Genomic DNA, 18,221 nt, shown 5'->3' with positions numbered 1-18,221 from the left:
TGGTGGAGCTGGTGCAGGGAACCGAGTCTTGTACTTTGAAGTTGTTTGTAATTCCTCTGCGTTGTAAATTGTCCCACAAGCATTTGGAGAAACAGGTTCCCAGCGATGTTCCTAATTAGATTTACTACTACTAAAGAGTTGTTTAAATGGAACCAGGGGCCAGATTAGAAATCCTGAGGGAACTATAGATGCTATCAAACTCAGCAGTTCCTTATGATCGAAATAATGACCATGTCAAAAGTTCACTGCTTCCTAGTTACATTACGACCTACAGCAACGGACTAGTTGGTGTTCTAGTTTAAACCAGTGACCCAGTCATGTTTCGTTAAACATTTATATTGATTGACCTACTAGTCAACATTTGTTTTACTGTTGGAATACAATACTTATTTGCCTGAAAATTAAAGTCTTGTTCTTAGAAGGAGTTTAGAGTTTCAGGTGTGATATGCTCCAGGTTAATAAGTTACAGTCTGACAAGGGAGAAGGGGAGTCGAAAACCTCTACAGTTAGAATATTGAGCTTTTAGCTCAGGACTTGCTACAGCATAAATATAATACTTAGGATATCATTTGGAATCCTACATTGTAAAATGTATCCTATTTCTGTACAGTAGTGGCTGTCTTCATTATTTCCGATAACTGCCATAAAACATGTAGGAATATATTACGTGCATATACAGTATATACTGTCCCATGTGGCTTGTACCTGTAAAGATTGAGCATATTATATGGCTGCTGGGAAGATTGGGAGGTGCCCAAAAGTAAGGCTCCTTTGGAATCACTGCAGACATCCCATGGGGACCCACTACAACCAATTAAAGCAGTGTCCAACACCAGCCATAGCTGGGACCTCACCACTACAGAGGTGCCCCTGAGCTAGGCAGCCTGTACCATCTTATAGGAACAGTTAAGTGTAAAAATGAAACTGGGAAATACAGATAGACTGCACAAAATAAAAAATATTTCGAATATAGTTAGTAAGGCAAAAATATATATCATCTGTAATGGCTGGAGTGAGGAGATATCTAACATAATAGCCAGAACTCCACTTCCTGCTTTCAGCTCTCTCTCTCTTTCAGTCAGTGACTTTAGGGGGGGCACATGGGGCATAACTGTTCAGTTAGTTTGTGAGCACACAGGTCAGGTTCAATAGCAAACTAACTAACAGTTATGTCCCATATGCCCCCCCTCAAGTCAGTGATTGGATGCTGACTGCTAACAGCTTAGAGAGCTGTGAAGCAGGAAGTAGTGTTCTTGCTATTATGTTAGTCATCTGCTCACTCCAGCCTTTTAGATTACATTTTTGGCTAACTAGATATATTGAAAACGTGTTTTATTTTGCATGTTTCCAGGGTTTTTTTTTTCTACACTGAACTGTTCCTTTAAAAGAATGTCTTGTGGCATATTGATGTTTCTGTCATTACTACAATGCATTTGTTGGAACTTTCTTTTGCTCGTTTGGTATCCCAAGAAAGCATGCTATCCAGTTCTGCTTGACAAGGAGGATCTTGAGCTGTTGCATAAAAAGTCTTAAGAAAGGAACAGCAATAGGCAGCGAGATGATGACATGATACAGTCTATATTAGCTTTATTGTAAGAGTGTCTTAATGGTCATATAATAGTTGTAGACTTAGCAGCAGAATTGGGAAGGCTGTGGATATGTGACTGAAAGAGTGTAGCACAAGGTATTGTTAATGATTAAGATGATTTCTAATAACCCAGAGAGAAATAAGGAAGGGAAGATGGTTAATTCAGTGATTTTAAATACTTGAAGGACAACTATGATGATAAGATAGTGAGAAAGTTATTGATGTTGGAGATAAGAGAGGAGTTAAAGAAGAAGAAGAGGGGTTATAAACGTGCAGGTCATCAGTGTAAAGGTGGTGGGAGGACTGGTTCATATTGCTTGTAAGTTAAAAGTAGGAATTATAAGTTATACATTGAACTTATATGTTTTATTATTTTGTTCAACTAATAGGCTGCTGTTATCCAAGATTTTTCATTCCACAGGCCAATTATTCACTATTTTATATGTCTAGGGGATAATTATTATAAAAATAAAATCAGGATGTCTTAGGTACAATGAAGGCCATAAAAATCTTTTGGAAGGCCACATCTTGCCTTTGAGCTTGCAACTGGACAGCCTGGTCATAGACAATAGGGCTTATGTACATTCGCAAGTGCAGTGGGTAACAGTTATGCATAACACCACTCTCATTAAAGTTACATGCGTCAAAATACACTCCTTGCACTTACATACAGGGTCAGACCACCCCCCAAGGTGCCTCCGCCATGTCCCCCTAACCCCCCGCAGGGGTCCCTGCCAGCCGCCCAAGTTAAAATTGCTTTCAGTGCATCAGGGGAGGGAGACCGGTGGCGGGGGAAGGCCAACAGGGATTGGGTCTGGGCCAGTGGGGGGGTTCCTGGTGCCCAGTGGCCCAGGCCGACCCTGCTTCCATATAATTGTGCTCAGCGCCACTCAGTCATTCCTGCCTCCTGTTCCGAATCAGGCGCTGCTGTGCCTATTGATACAGTTAAACCCTGGAGCTACCACCATCTCCTGACCAAGCAGCAACTCCAGGGTTCCTTTAGAGTTCTGTGTCAAGAAGCAGTGCAACTGCATCTGATTTGCAACAAAGCACGCATACATGGATGTGTCCATTTTTTCTAATCAAACCCAACTGCGGTAGGCACAATTGTGTCAAGAGACCTGCCGTTTGCATCCTCAATGACACTGAAAATCTGGGGGGAAAACACTGCATTGTGGGAAAATAACATGCCAATTGGGCCCTTGTACATTGCGTCAAGGTAAGGGGAATAGTATATTTGGGCACAGGACAAATCATTACTCTGTATTTTTATTCATCTATATGAATGGGAAATGCCTGCCTTGAGCAAGGATTATGGGATTCCCACAGAATCACTAGATTGCAGCATTTTATTTTGTGCAAATGGAGTACGTCTTGCTGGAGAAAAGCAATATGGCCAACTGCAAATTGCCATTTACTGTGGTAGCAGAAATGAAATTACTTGCCAAATGTCAAAGCTCCAGCCCTGCAGCTGTTGCAAATGACACTCAGTGAGTTGTAGAGAAAACATATAACAATGTCACTCAGTATAATATGTCCTTTGTACTTTTTCATTAATTCTTCACCTAAGTGGCATTCATCTTCTGGTTGCCTTGGGCAAATACCTTGACCGCAGCACACTTATGACAGAAAGTGCATGTGTATTCACTTATGTACAACAACACACATTCCTTAGAGGTAAGGAAGACGTGCCAGCAATGGGGTGCTATGGAACCTTAGCCACATTCTTGCTAGTTTTTCTATTTTTACAATTGCAAGTTTAAGTGCCCAAAATGTTATTTTTTTTAGCAAGTAGCCTTATGATAATGCTGCTGCCAGAAGCCCATCACCTTCTTTTAAGGCAGGGCAGCTACAGTGACTTCCTCTGAATTTAAAGAAGACTTGTGTGAAAAACAAGAATGTGCCAGTTCATTATAGTCTTTTAAATATTAAAGGAACATGCTTTAAAATGTTATGTTTTCAGGCTGATTTATTGAAATTTCCTTCAAAAATCGTACTAGTCCCGCCCCTCTGTTGCACTTCCTGCTGCCTCCTTTTCCAGGCTGTGCAGGGGGGCTGCAATCAGCACACTGCTTTGTAGGATAGGAACCAATCAGTAACTAGGGGGACCTGACAGGGAACTGAAGCCGGTCTTTGCTTGTGTAACTGCAGGTTTGTGATTGGCTATCCCCCTCCGACTGTGATTCTGGCAGGGACCATTAGGACACGCCCACCATTTATTTAACACACAGACAGTCGCCATAGTCAATCAATAGGAAACTCTAATTTTTAAAGATGATGATAATTTTTGGCCCAAAGTGAAACCAGCACCATATATTATTCATTATTGCCTACAAGATTGCATTCATGCTATATATCTCCTTTAATCACAACATTCCTGATGCCATGACTGAAGCAGAAGGAGGTTTCTGGCAACATCCATAGCAATAATGCAGCTAAAGTCCTCTGGTTTATGGTGACACAGGTTCCTTACCTTTGGGCTAATGTCACAACAGGCATTTTCTCCTCCTGCAGAGAAAGATTAGAAACTGTCCCTGTTGCCTAGTGTTGATTTTTATAGCAACCACCTGTCACTGCTGGTACAGGCACTATTGTCCTGAAAACGTATGAGTTTTCAGACTGTAATACATATACACAAGCTGTGACATGTGGTTGCCAGTAAGTCACCTTGCAAAAGCAGCCTTTTACCTTTATATGGTCTGGGGACACCTGTATGACTTCTAAAATCCTTATATTTCACAACAGGGGGTACATTATTTTGCACACACCATCCAGATTCGATGCTTTCTGTGTATAGTATGAGACTTCTTACCTCTTTTTCTTCTCTGCAGGAAACCATCAGAAATCCATTTGAGCTTGCAGAAGCACTGAGCAATGGGGCCCAGTATTCATGTTCTGGAGACAGCGGATGTTCCTAGTACAGCAGCAGACACTGGGAGGTCTATAAGAAACTGAATTATGATAGACCTGATTTAAATGAATTAATATAGACCTGATTTAAATGAAGACAGTATTTGCAGGCAATTTGCAAGTGGTCTTCATTTTTTAATCTGTTGTAGTGCTTGAAATATTTAGCTTCTAATTCAGCAGCTATCCAGTTTGAAATTTCCACAGTTATCTGGTTGCTAGGGACCAACTTCCCCAATAAACCATGGTAGTTTGAATGAGAGACTAGCAGATGAAAATAGAAAACTAAGAAATAAAATCCAACAGTAACAATAAAATTGTCATGTATAAGCTGGAAAGAGGCAAATGAATATGGCAAATTATTTAACCACTATAAAAAATAAAGACCAACTGAAAAGTTGCTAAGAATAGAACACTTTCTACCATACTAACAGTTAGCTTAAAGGTGAACTACCCCCATTAATGAATTAATGAAATGCTGTATAATGTGAAGACAACAGAAGTAACCAAATGAGAGCCAATAACAGTAGAGTATGTGTAATTTTGGAATGTTTCAGTGAGTTTCCCACATAGAGGGGAGCCATATTCAGGCTTAGAGTATTTAGTAGCAAAGCCTTATGCACATGAGCCTGTGACCTCCCCGTCCTTCAGAAAATGATATGCAATTCAGTTTTGATGTCTTTTGCCTTGTGATTGACGTTGATTTCCAAGTAACCCAATCAGATAAGATTTTTAAGGGAGAAACTCTTTCCAATGTAAAACTGGACGTAACTGGTCTTGGGGAAATGGAACCAATTAACAGGCCAATATAGCTGCACAGGCATCTGATTGTTAGTGCTGTGGGCCATACACGGGAGCTAAGCTATGCTAATGCTGCACATCCTTATGCTGGAATTGCCCTGCATGCTATGTACATACCTATGAAGGCTATTTCTCTGATACATGATAGGACAAAACAGCAAATAAATTACATATGTACACGTGTATTCACTCTTGGGTCCGTTTGTTCCATTCTGTGCAATATGTCGATTCAGGCCGGAGGTGTAACTACAGAGAAAGCAGACCCTGCGGTTGCAGGGGGGCCCAGCAGGGTCGGGGGTCCAGTAAGGCCCTATTTAGAGGGCAGTTGTAATATATCTTGGTAGAATTGGTCAATTTACCAACATTTTGTGGCTAAACTGAATTCGCTGTGGGGCCCAGAAACATCTAGTTACAACACTGATTGTGGCAAATGCCAGAGGGGCTGCTGTACGATGTCATAGACAGTCACTATTTATTGGGCTGGTGCACCACCCAATGATGGCCCCTGCTGCTTTTACACACCCCTCCCCCGCAGGGGCCCCCAACACTCGTCCGACCGGTGGATTAGTGGAGCGCCCTGCGGGTATCACTGTCACTTCTGCCTCTGACACGCTACAGTGCACCTGATTACCTTACCCCTCCAGCTCTGCCACCATATTTACACAGCAAGTCTCCAGCAGCAGATGGGGAGATTTTAAATTTTTCTTACAAAAAAATGTATCTATTATATAGGCACCTAAGGGCCACCTCCATTGAGCTTCATGGGCACGGGCCTTTGGTGCCTATATATAAATACGGCCCTGCATGGGACCCCCTCTGCAGGCCCGGATTTGCGGAGAGCCCTAGGGCGGCACAAATTTAGGGGCGGCATGCCGCCCCGCCGCAACGAAATTTTGAAATTTTGCTCCGATACGGAGCAGTGGGGATTTCTCCCCACTGCTCCGTATGGGCGTTAAATGCCCGCACATGCGAGCTTGCGTCGACGCGACGCGGCGCGGCATGGGGGGAGGGGGGGGCTTGTTTGCGCATGCACAGGGGGCGCGAATGGGGGACGGCCTAGGGGCGGCTGCTTTTGAAATCCGGCGCTGCCCCTCTGTACTTGACTGTGTTCTCCTTGGAAACCTCTGATGGTGGTCCTGGTTATGGCCTTGGCTATGTGCACCTGTAACTTTAAAATGTAGGGGATTTTTTGTATATCCTGTGCAACGGGTGCGTGCCCCTGGAAGTGATGTTATGTGCATGTGAAAATGTGCCGCTGAGAATTAGCTACCCGTGCATGAGCAACCGCTTAAAGTGGCATCACTGCACATGTGCACCCAGAATTTGCACAGAATCGTGAAAATGCTATGGGGTGCCTGGAGACTAGGGAGAGGCACCGAAATAGAGTAACTCCTGAAAATATAGGGGGGTTGACAGCTCTGCCTTTCAGGTCTGGACTGGGAGTCAAAGTTGGCCCTACACAGAGGCCCAAACAGCCCCCAGCAGCCCAATAAATAGTGACTGTCTATGGCATCTTACAGCAGCCCCTTAGCCCCTCACAACAGAACCCACAGTTTGCCAGTCCGGGCCTGCTCCATTGACTGCTCCATTGACTGTTTAGTTCCCTGGAAGCCCATTGTTGCAACAATCATATTTTACTGACCACAAATCGCCCTCATCATTGGGTGCATCGTACAGTTATTTACAGTATTTTGGCTAATTCCGTTACAGAATGTCTGCTAATGCCAGTATCTACAAGTTATCCATACTGTTCACATCCTTTGTTAATATTCTGTGTAGTCATTACTACACAGAACAGAACATAGAAAAATGATCAAAGCAAATGGCCAGTTTGCTTTGTTAAGGCAATTTCATGGTTGTTTCCAACCAACCTCCAACCAATCTACTCAAAATATATCAGGGTCATGTATAATAAAGCAGGCGCAGAATCCAATAAGGCATTCTCATCCACGGAGCAGTTACACACAGAAGCTTATTCAGGGATTTGGCTGTCTCTGCTATCTCTATTTGCTGGCCCTACTGTTTGCTCAGCTGAGACCTCTTTATCACGCTGCTGTCATGAGATGAAGTGACAGACATTTACTGCAGAGCAGGACTAACTAGAACAAGCAGAGAGCAGCGGCCCTAGCTAAGTCAGGCTACAGCCAGTTAAACAACTGACCAGAACACATTCAGCTGCAGTACAGGGAAACCTAGCAAAGAAAAAACTGATTACAGGGGCCTGGGGCAATTTCCACCATTACAGCTCTCACACCAACCCCCCATGCTCACACACACACATACAAACCATTGCCCACAGCTCAGTACATTCCAAACAAAGATGGAATTATGTCACACACCAGCACAAAACATGACAGACTTGTGTATTGGGAGTTTATGGGGCCACAGAGGCAACAGAGATAAAGCATAAGGCAAATGGGGTAAAACTAGGGATGCACTAAATCCACTTTTTTGAGATTCGGCTGAATCCCAAATTCTTCGTGACAGATTTGGACGAATACCGAACCGAAGGGTGGAAGGGTTAAGGGTCAAACAATTTTCAACTTCTGGGTTTACGTGACAAAAAGTCACTTGATTTTAAGGATTCAGATTCAGTTTCCTATTGCCCTGTAATAATAAAACAGTACCTTGTACTTGATCCCAACTAAGATATAATTAATCCTTATTGGGGGCATAAAAATCCTATTATGTTTTATTAAAGTTTAGTTTTAGTAGACTTAAGGTATGGGGATTCAAATTACTAAAAGACCGCTTATCTTTAAAACCCTAGGTCCCAAGAATTCTGTATAACTGATCCCATACCTGTACCTCTGTCTGTGAACTATGTTGGTATCAGTGTTTAATGGAGTTTAATGGAGTGTACCCAATGCCAGTTGTCACCTTAAAGGAACAGTAACACCAAAAAATGAAAGTGTATAAAAGTAACTAAAATATAATGTGCTGCTGCCCTGCACTGGTAAAAGTTGTGTGTTTACTTCAGAAAGTCTACTATAATTTATATAAATAATCTGCTGTGTAGCCATGGGGGCAGCCATTCAAAGGAGAAAAGGCACAGGCACATAGCAGATAACAGATAAAACACTATTGTATTCCACAGAGCTTATCTGTTATCTGTTATGTAACCTGTGCCTTTTCTCCTTTTTTCCTGCTTGAATGGCTGCCCCCGTGGCTACACAGCAGCTTATTATATAAATTATAGTAGTGTTACTGTAGCAAACACACCAGTTTTACCAGTGCAGGGCAACAGTGCATTATATTTTTATTACTTTAAAGCTCTTTCATTTTTTTAGTGTTACTGTTCCTTTAAGGACCCACAGCCCAGCCATAAATGCCCCCCCTACTGCACACTAGTGGCCTGCCCTACCCTGACTGAAAGTACACAAAAGTCCACAGGATAGTGATGGATGGACTGTACTGTACACAAGGTACTAGTGCTTTACAAATAAACTGAAATATCATAATAGACAGTATCCATCCAATATAATGATATATTTGGAGCTGTTTCACACTGCTAATGAATGCTGATTTAGTCTGCAGTCCTGCAGTAATGTAAAAAAAAATGGGTTTCAGATAGGATCTTGGACCACTGTCATCTCACTGTCTCTCAAGTTCTTGTGTATAAATCCTACTGGCAAGGAGATAGCTATTCCTGTGATCCTCATTTAATTTTTTGGGGGGGCATGAGGTAGAAAAAACACCCTGGCCTATAAAGATAGCTAGAGTCTCAACCCTAAAGCATAACAGAACCACTGTTTTTTTTAGATGTAACCATTTGAACCATTTGAATATATGTTGTTCTTTCAGCAGCCACAACTATGATGACAATTTTGTTATTGACATTTTTACCTAAAAGTTTTCTAAAGCCAATACTACATCGCCAATTGGATTTAGTCACATTGTAGAATGCAGGAGGCCTGCATCTGGTACAGGTATGGCACCTGTTATCCAGAATCCTCAGGACCTGAGGTTTCTGGATAAGAGATCTTTCCATAATTTGGATCTCCTAAAATGTACTTAAACCCAATAGGATTGGGATTTAATAGGATTATATCTCAGTTAATTATATCAAACATAAGGTACTGTTTTTTTTTTTTTTTTTTTAAACTAAACATTTCGATTACAGGTATAGGACCCATTATCCAGAATACTCAGGACCAAGGGTATTCCGGGTAAGAGGTCTTTCTGTAATTTGGATCTCCATACCTTAAGTCTACTAAAAAAACAATAAACCATTTATCAAACCCAATAGGATTTTTTATATTTTAATAATCTGAATTATTTGATTAAAATGGAGTCTATGGGAGACAGGCTTTCTGTAATTCAAAGCTTTCTGGATAATGGGTTTCTGGATAACGTATCACCTGCCTGTACCTGAATTCAGCAGAGATTTATGGGTGTGACTAAATGTGACAGGTTGGACAGAGAGGAATAGTGAGTAAGTAAGTAAGTGAGCCCAAATAGTGGGTCCTGGGACATAAGTAGCATTAAGCAGAGACACAGCTGATAAACAAAATCACCCAAATAAGGAGCGGTTACAATGAAAAAAAAATGGCAGCGAAAAGCGTCTGTTACTGAATATTGAGGTGCATTTTATTTAGCATGTTACATTACAGTAAGAAATATAAAAATGCCATTTACAGTATTGTGCCAGTGCCTTTTTCTGTCCCGCTTTATAAGCATGAGCAATTCCTTCATTGCATTTTAATGCTGCCATAGAGTGATATTTAAACACTCCCAGACACAATGACACCCCGCGAGGCTTTTGGCTGGCTGCGTTGCTCAAAAATAACCTTTCTTATAGGCCAGAGCATGAATATTACATTAATGGAACGCTAAAGAGGAAGGCAAAATGTCAAACGGCAACTGTTAATATAAGCACAGCAGGCTTAGGTAGAATCTCAAGTGATTGCCTCTTCCGTTCTTTGGCTTTAATTAGTTTGTTCTAACAATGGCCAATCCGACCGCCGAGCACACACTGGTTTTCCTGTGTGGATCACAATGTAACAAGTTTAAATGTCATTTAACACCTGTTGAGTGCTCAATCCTTTTCCTGTTATTAAGTTGCCTAATGCTGTCATCCCACACTCTTCGTCTTGTGAATTATCCGGTTTTATTTGAAATTGTTGTCTGATTATTAACAAAAAATGGATATAGTAGGATGGAGCACGCCAGGACTACTGTGATTATAAAAATAAAATTATCCTTTATTTGACGCTTCCATTAAAAACATATTACAAAATTGCAGAACTGAAACTCCCCAGCTTGACGCGTTTCGTGGCCCAAAGCCACTTCATCAGATGAAGTGGCTTTGGGCCACGAAACGCGTCAAGCTGGGGAGTTCCAGTTCTGCAATTTTGTAATATGTTTTTAATGGAAGCGTCAAATAAAGGATAATTTTATTTTTATAATCACAGTAGTCCTGGCGTGCTCCATCCTACTATATCCATTTTTTGTTGTTTCATATCACGCCTGGATCGGGGGCGTTTCTTTGGATGTGTCAGCACGGGACACTGTATGTGCGGGACCTATCCTGGTGAGTGCTCCCTGTTTTTTGTACTTTGTCTGATTATTAAATTTGAGTTTGAAAGGGATTTATGGGTTAAGAATAATGCAAACGTTATTCTGAAACCAAAAGAAAACTGAAAAAAATCATACGGTGTATCTGTTAAAATGTATATTGCAAAATACAAGATAAGAATGTCAGATAATGTAATTTGACTAGGTACATGAATGGCCAGATTATACTGATTTTGTTCTAGATTAACTGCAAAGTGAAGAGAGGTGAGGCCCCTGCCGCTTCTTGATCAGAAAAGCAATATTGCACCCTTAGATGGGTGGCATCAGAAGGACCTGCCTTTCTGCCAGCTTACTAGGGTTGGACTGGCCTGCCCATTTGCATCCCCCACTCCCAGCCCCGCTTGTGCCAGGGTAGGTAAAAAAGTAGCTGGGAATGGGTGACTTCTAACAACTATAGAAGAAGCAGACCAGGGCGGCAAAAATCTACTCCTGGTAACTTTAAGAGCCACATTTCTAGTTTTTAAAATGGAAATTTGGCTCTGCTAGTGCAGCGATCGCAATCGCACTCTATACACTAGCGATATGGCCCCCCCTGGACCCCCTCTGGTGCTGTAAAGGTAAGCGGGGGGGGGGCAGTTCAGGCGGCTCAGGGGCCAAAAACGGCCATGAGCAGACCCCTCAGTCTGGGCACCCCTGCAAGAGCAGGGTCTGTTTCCTCTATAGTTATGCCACTGTGCTTTACCTATTAGCCTTTTCTGATTTCCACCATAGACCTATAAGTAACCTATTACAAATACGTGTTGCGAGAGTGGCCTCTCAATTTTAGGTTCTCAGCAGCCCTAGGTGACCCACTGGGCAAGTATTTGGCCAAAAGGATTTTTAAATCTGCCCGATAGCTATCAGGTTGATTTTAGGCCAGATATTGGCTGGGCAGGCTCTCCCTAGGGCCCATGCCCATAACCAAGGGAGTCCCACATCGGACTTGCACCTAGTGAATTGCACACAAACCCTAGAAATAATGATGTAAGCTCAGCCCACCATCAATCAATTGCCACCACAATAACTAGTATAGCATTAGTATATGAGCCCTTTCAGAACATGTTCACAGCTGCCAAGTAACCTTAACTTCCAAGGACAGTCTTGTTTTTTTTTTCTGTTCTAGGGAAATGTGTGTCCTGAAAATGTCCCAGGATTTTATAGCAACGCTGTAATAAAATCTAATAGCCATATCTATTTGGTACAACAAGGTACAGTGGGAGCACTATAACCCCTTCAGTGCAAGTTTTATATGATAATGTGCACTGGCACTGCCGGCATTAAGAACTAAATCACGTTTGTATCCGCTTTTTTGCTTTTGGGAAAGGAGCACATCACCTCTGCTAGCAATGTATTCCTGTGCAGCATTTCCATGCCGTGCCCCTCAGCCAACAGGCTTTACTCAGCAAGATGCTAGGCTACCCTGTTTATGACGCGATAACATTTCCACTAGGATCAGTTACAGGATCCGGTTTCGGTTACTTTGGAACAGGGGCTGCTAATGGGGACAGCTAAAACTGTCACGGCTCTCGTTGACTCGCTGTTTGCAACATGAAGTACAGTTATGGGATCTTAACACATTATCCGTAAAAGTTCTAAAATACCCAGGTCCCATAGCACCAACAAACAACTCCTTATTTTAGACAGGTTTGCCTTATGTCTCTCTAAACAAAGGGAGTTGTTTGTACGGGTATAGGATCTATTATCCAGAATGCTTGGAACCTGGGATTTTCAGGATTCGGGACAGGGTCTGACTGGGGTGTCCAAGGCCCTCCGGGGCTGCTACCCAGGGGCCCCCACACACACCCCCGTGGCCCCTGCCACATGCCTGCTCACCCACCACTAGCCACTTCCACCCCCACATGCAACTAATACTAAAGCTGGCCATACACGTTCAGATTTTAGTCATCTTCTGAACATTTGGATATCAGTCGTATGTTTAAATGCAACGATCGGAAACTAACGTTTAGACTAAAATTGTAGGATAAAGCCCTAAAAATAAGAAATCAGAAAATGAAATTCTGAACATGAAATAGTTGGGAGACACCAATCGTATGAAAGTGATTTCCTGGAAATGCATTGCAGGTCCCCCAAGGATTTGTTAGAAACACAATACATGCACAGGTTTCATAATTATCTGACTGAACACCATGGTACGAAAATTATTGGGATGATATTTGGGAGCCCACACATGGTCTGAAAATCATACAAAACTGCGTTTCATACAATTACATTGGTGCATGTATGGGCAGCTTTACTTTGCCTCGATCGGGGGAGGTAGGGCAGCAGGGGAGCAAATGCCAAAAGCAGACAGGGATCAGGTATGGGCCAGGGCACACCATGCTTTTTCCCAGTGTCCCGCTGGCTCAGTCTGACCCTGATAAGGGATCTTTCTGTAATTCGGATCACCAGACCTTAAGTCTGCTGTGTGTGGGTCACAAAAACTATGATCTGCACCTGCCCCTCACCCACCCGTAGGGAAATTGCACCTGCCCAAGCTCCAGGACCCCTATTTGAACCGAACCCGCCAGTGACATCATGGAGGTGAAGGGGCCTCTCACTGATTTCACCAACAAGGTGGGTTTGTGAAAACGTAACAGCAGGCACTCAAGGTGGCAGATCTGTCAGTACTTACATTTATTAACCTGTGAATATGTTCCAGTTGAATTAAAGCACCTTCTCATTCTGCAGCACTTTAATTTAATTTGCAGGTTATGGGGCTCACTATGACCCTCTTATGATTCCACTACCCACTTGCACGTAGAGGTCAGGACTTATAGGTCAGATTAATTCTTTTTATTTACTTTAGGGCATCAATTACAAGAATATCAAGTAGATGGGTGCATTTGGGATGGAGGCACTACTACATGGGGTAGGCTAGAGTTAGCAGTGGGGGCTCATTTATCATAGGAAATACAGAATCCAAAGCCTTGTCGCTGTAGTAATCAAAGCTTAGACTTCTTCCTGCTGAAAGATGCAGTTTGTTCTACAAAAGCAAATTACACATGATAGGGTCACATAAGGCAACACCAGTCACCTTACCTGGAGATGAATTCTTGAGACATATTTGTCAAAGGATAAACAAACAATTCAGCCCAGAACGAGACAGAATTACTGTAAACTGTACTTTAATAGAGCTATGGAGTTCTCTTTTGACAAATGTTGTCTCTCCCTTTGTTGATAAATATGACCCTCAGCTGAATAGATGGTCAATCATCATTAGCCATGGAACTGCAGACTAGAATGCCAGGGGCTAGGGCCAATCTGCCCTTCTCAGTTACTAAATATATCATGGGAATATTTTAATCTAGTGATTTAGTAGCTCTTCTGGATGTCCTGAGAAAGCACATGTTGGCCCTGACATTTGCAGCTTACAGTGAAGTTAGTGACAGACAGGGAATATAGCACATACAATTTCACTCAAGTGCCTTTGAGGTATGGGAACCATTATCAGGAATCCAATTACGCAGAAAGCTTTGAATTACGGGACATTTATCTCCCATAGACTACATTTTTATCAAATTAAAAATTTTCAACAAGATTTCCTTTTTCTCTGTATTAATAAAACAGTACCTGTACTTGATCCCAACTAAGATTTAGTTCATCCTTATTGGAGGCAAAACAATACTTTTGGGATTAATCAATGTTTAAATTATTTTTTTAAAAGTATGGACATACAAATTAGAAAAAGATCTCTTATCTGAAAAACCCCAGGCATTTTGGATAACAGGTCCTATACCCGCATTACCATTCATCTTTAATTAAAACTGTGCGTGTTTATCTGTTCCGATAAGCAGATCCTTAGCTGCAACTAGTTGCAAAAGAATCTGTGTATGGGAAACATGTCATGCCGCACATCTCTCAATAAAATATGGCTGGCTATACTTTCCCACAAGTGGAACATTTTTCTAGATGTCACACTCTGATGCCTTGTATTTTCTCCATTAGGCAAAGTCCAAATTACAAAAAAAATGAAATGATTCAGAGAAGTTGTGATGCTGAACAGATCCCAGAGTAATTGTGCAGCTATTATGAATTTAGGCAACAATTGTAAAAAATGACACCATAAACCAGTGTGCAAATAATATTCTGCATTACCAAATAATAAAAACTAGAATATAACTGAGATTGGGCACAGCGCTAAAATTCATATGGATGCCAGTGTGAGTCCTGCAGGGGGCGCTGTGTACCATCAGAAATTCTCAAATATTAAGTCTGAGCACTTGGACATGCTCTGATTGCCTTATTACGAGTTCCAATTTATACTTGTTATATGTATAATAAATTATATATATATATTGCAGTTTTAGTAACATCTATCCATGCCTCAGTCTATTCTACATACAGATAATGCGATTGAGACAATTATTATTATTTATATAGGGCCATCAATTTACACAGTGCTTTACAGAATAGACAACAGAAAAAACACTAATGTTAAAGACTAATGCTGGCCATACACATTTATTTTAATCCTATTTCCTTCAGTCTTGGTATAACACAATCAAAGCAAGCAGGCCAGCGCCATTTTGTAGTCACTGTTATTATTTCAAGCTTTGTATCACCCCAAAATCTTGTGTATGTACAAGAATGGGGGACCTTATACCCACACCCATGCACTGGCTACACAACTAGATAGTGAGGAGGAAGGGGAAAGTGAGGGCTGCAGTGACATCTCGGAAAGTGTTTAATGGACGTTGTCTGTCCCACCTCTGTGCCTAAGGCAGGCATTATATGATTGACAGCTGAGATTTTAAATAGCTTTTTATGTCTGGGTGACAGGTCCCATTTAAAAGGATACTGTTGTCTGCTTTTTCTATATGTAGCACACCCTTGGGTGAGACTAATATATATGGGTAACTCCAGCACACTCAGTGACACCCCAATGACTGACCACAATAATGGTAAACAATAAGATCCCTTTTCTTTATTAAGCGTAACAAACAATCAGCAGGGATCTGACTATGATTTAAAATATTAAAGCAAGATATATATGTATAACAATATACCAAAGAACAATAACACAATTTAAATTGCCAATATAAAGTATGCAGAAAATATATATGCTAAATGTTGTAACTTAATTCCCCTGTCACAGTCCCAGATGATTTGTGCACGTTGGGGCCCTTATTGAGTTTAGCTTATTGGCCAATAGCACTGTTCCTTTCATTTGCCGGTTAGCAGTATAACTCTATAAACTTAGCGAAGAAACACTTTCCTTCCAGGTGAGAAATGACTTGGCAGAGTGTATAGTTCAGCAACAGATGGATTAGCTCCTATTGGTTGATAATAAACAGTTCCCCAATAGTGTGTGGTGTTGCAGGTTACTCACAGTCTGTGCTCCAAATCACTGTATCCCCTTTAGTAACAGATTGGACACAGGCAGCTCTGCCCTCCAGCATCTGTAATCCCCTGGGCCTCTCTGCAGCCTGTCAGCCTGGGACTCTCCTACCAACAGTAGGCAGCTTCCCCCTGCTCCCTTTCTGGCTAGCACTGATAGCTCTTTTACAGGTGCAAGTCCAGAGCTGGGATAGCAGGGTCAGCTTCTCCCTGTAGCAGCTTCTCCTGGGCCAGGATCCCTGCAGGTGTCTCTCTCCCCTCTGGCAGCTCTCACACTCAGAGCAGGCACAGCAGGTAGGCAACAGGCAGCAGTTTTATCCCTGGCACCCACTTCTCTCCACTTTTTATAATCCAGGAGGGTGGTCCTCAAAACATTTTGCGCCTTTCCTTATCATTGGTGGATTCAAAGCCCCAGCAAGGTCCTCAGGTCTGCGGCATGCTGGGATATGTAGTCCTGTAAACTGTCTATGCAATTGTTCATGTTTCTTGCTTTAGTTAGGGGTGTTACATATAGAAAGATTGAGACTGGTCTTGCTTTATGGCAAAGATTACACTGATGTGAATATACAGTTTGGATCAGATCAAGAGTCTGACAAGACACATGGCAGAATTGGTAAGAATTCTTATTGACTCCTTCACCGATATACCCACCTTGAGGTAAGCAATATTGGAGTGCTCCATTCGTTTGGCCATGGGCCACACAATCACATCACATGGGATGGGATACATATATCACATATCACATCAACACACCAATGCACTCCTCATCCAACTTTCTACAACATACTAAAAGTTAATTTCAAGGTGACCAACCCCTTTATTATCTTGCTATGAGTGATTAATTCACTCCCTTATTATGTTTCTAGGATTAATCTGAGAACACTGATAAAGTTGGAGAGTTTTGAAGCTAAAACAGGTACTTTACTATGGAGCCTTGTACATTCTAAAATCCTTATGAAAGTGGCCTGAGCTGCCCAGGGCACAGACACGACCATGCTGCCTATAAGATGCAGAGCTAAGAAAGTGCCTTTAACTTTATTGGTGCATTTCACTCAGAAAGTTGGAAGATAATGATAGCGATATCTGTGATAAATCCCTCTTATCTTGTCTATCACTTTTCGCCTATTTAATGTTTAACACTAGGCAATCATTAAAGCCATGTTTGGTAAGGGGAATGGTACCGTAGATTTGTATCTGTCAGTTTGAACTATCACTCACCTCTGAGGGCCCTGACACATGGCATCGTGTCTATGAAATGTTCTGCACGTTGCAGAGGATTTTCATGCCGGGACAATATACCTCATTTAGAAAGTCTAGGGCACGGTGCAAAGTGCCTGGAACAGGTGCAATTTGCCATGCCTTTTTCTCCTTTAAACCGTACTTTGGAGAATAGCCAGAGGTCTTGGCATTCCAAAATGGATTGCATCTGCCCCATAAAAAACACCATTCAGCAGTCCTGTATTCACTGGGGGCATGTAGGTGTGTAGGAGATTATGGGAAATTATATTTAATATGGACTAAACACACTACAGCATAAATTTAATCGTCCAAACATATAAATGTACAGACATGTTGCCCTTTGGATTTGTACCAATGAGCATGGGATAAACCATGTCCCTGTGCCGCTAGAAAACATTGTCAGGAGATATTTGGTGCAGGCTGGGAGATCCTTTTGATAGACTGATAGGTTAATAGATAATTCAAAAAAAAAATCAAATGCGCAACAGTGCCAGAGGCAGCAAAATAGATCAGTTCCAGCCATGCCTTTTTTAAAGGAGACGGAAAGGCTTAATCACTGGGGGGTGGCTAATGTTAAGCGGCCCCCAGTGATTGTAATTGCTTACCTGAGGAGGGAGACGGGACAGGGGATGGCGTCCAGATATCAGTCGGGTAGACTTGTGTGAGGGCCCCTCAAAACTGAACTTTACACAATGCACTTGCAGTCATTAATGGTCCCACTAATGTTCTTATATGTAATTAGGGTCGGAACTAGGGGTAGGCAAAGAGACACCTGCCTAGGGCACAATGATTG

At 41.9% G+C, this 18,221-nt stretch overlaps 1 protein-coding gene and 1 long non-coding RNA gene across 4 annotated transcripts in view; one reads left to right on the top strand and one right to left on the bottom strand.

The window, feature by feature from the left end:
* Positions 1–5,485, top strand: part of as3mt.2 (arsenite methyltransferase, gene 2) — a 16,677-nt gene extending 11,192 nt beyond the window's left edge. For all 3 annotated transcript variants that reach the window (XM_002938726.5, XM_031906380.1, XM_012967761.3), the window contains one exon: positions 4,420–5,485. In XM_002938726.5, the coding sequence (XP_002938772.2) occupies positions 4,420–4,506 (87 nt within the window). In that variant the 3' untranslated portion in view covers positions 4,507–5,485. The remainder of the gene's footprint in view (positions 1–4,419) is intronic.
* The window catches only part of LOC108648187, a 20,579-nt gene extending 2,358 nt beyond the window's left edge, over positions 1–18,221 (bottom strand). Inside the window, exons 1-2 of the long non-coding RNA XR_004223657.1 lie at positions 16,182–18,221; positions 4,401–4,539 (exon numbers count right to left, since the gene is read on the bottom strand). This is a non-coding gene — a long non-coding RNA (uncharacterized LOC108648187). The remainder of the gene's footprint in view (positions 1–4,400; positions 4,540–16,181) is intronic.

The sequence above is a fragment of the Xenopus tropicalis genome, chromosome 7 (assembly GCF_000004195.4).
Source record: "Xenopus tropicalis strain Nigerian chromosome 7, UCB_Xtro_10.0, whole genome shotgun sequence".
NCBI lineage: Eukaryota > Metazoa > Chordata > Amphibia > Anura > Pipidae > Xenopus > Xenopus tropicalis.
The sequence above is the reverse complement of the archived record's forward strand: the minus strand, read 5'-3'. Positions and strand labels throughout refer to the sequence as shown.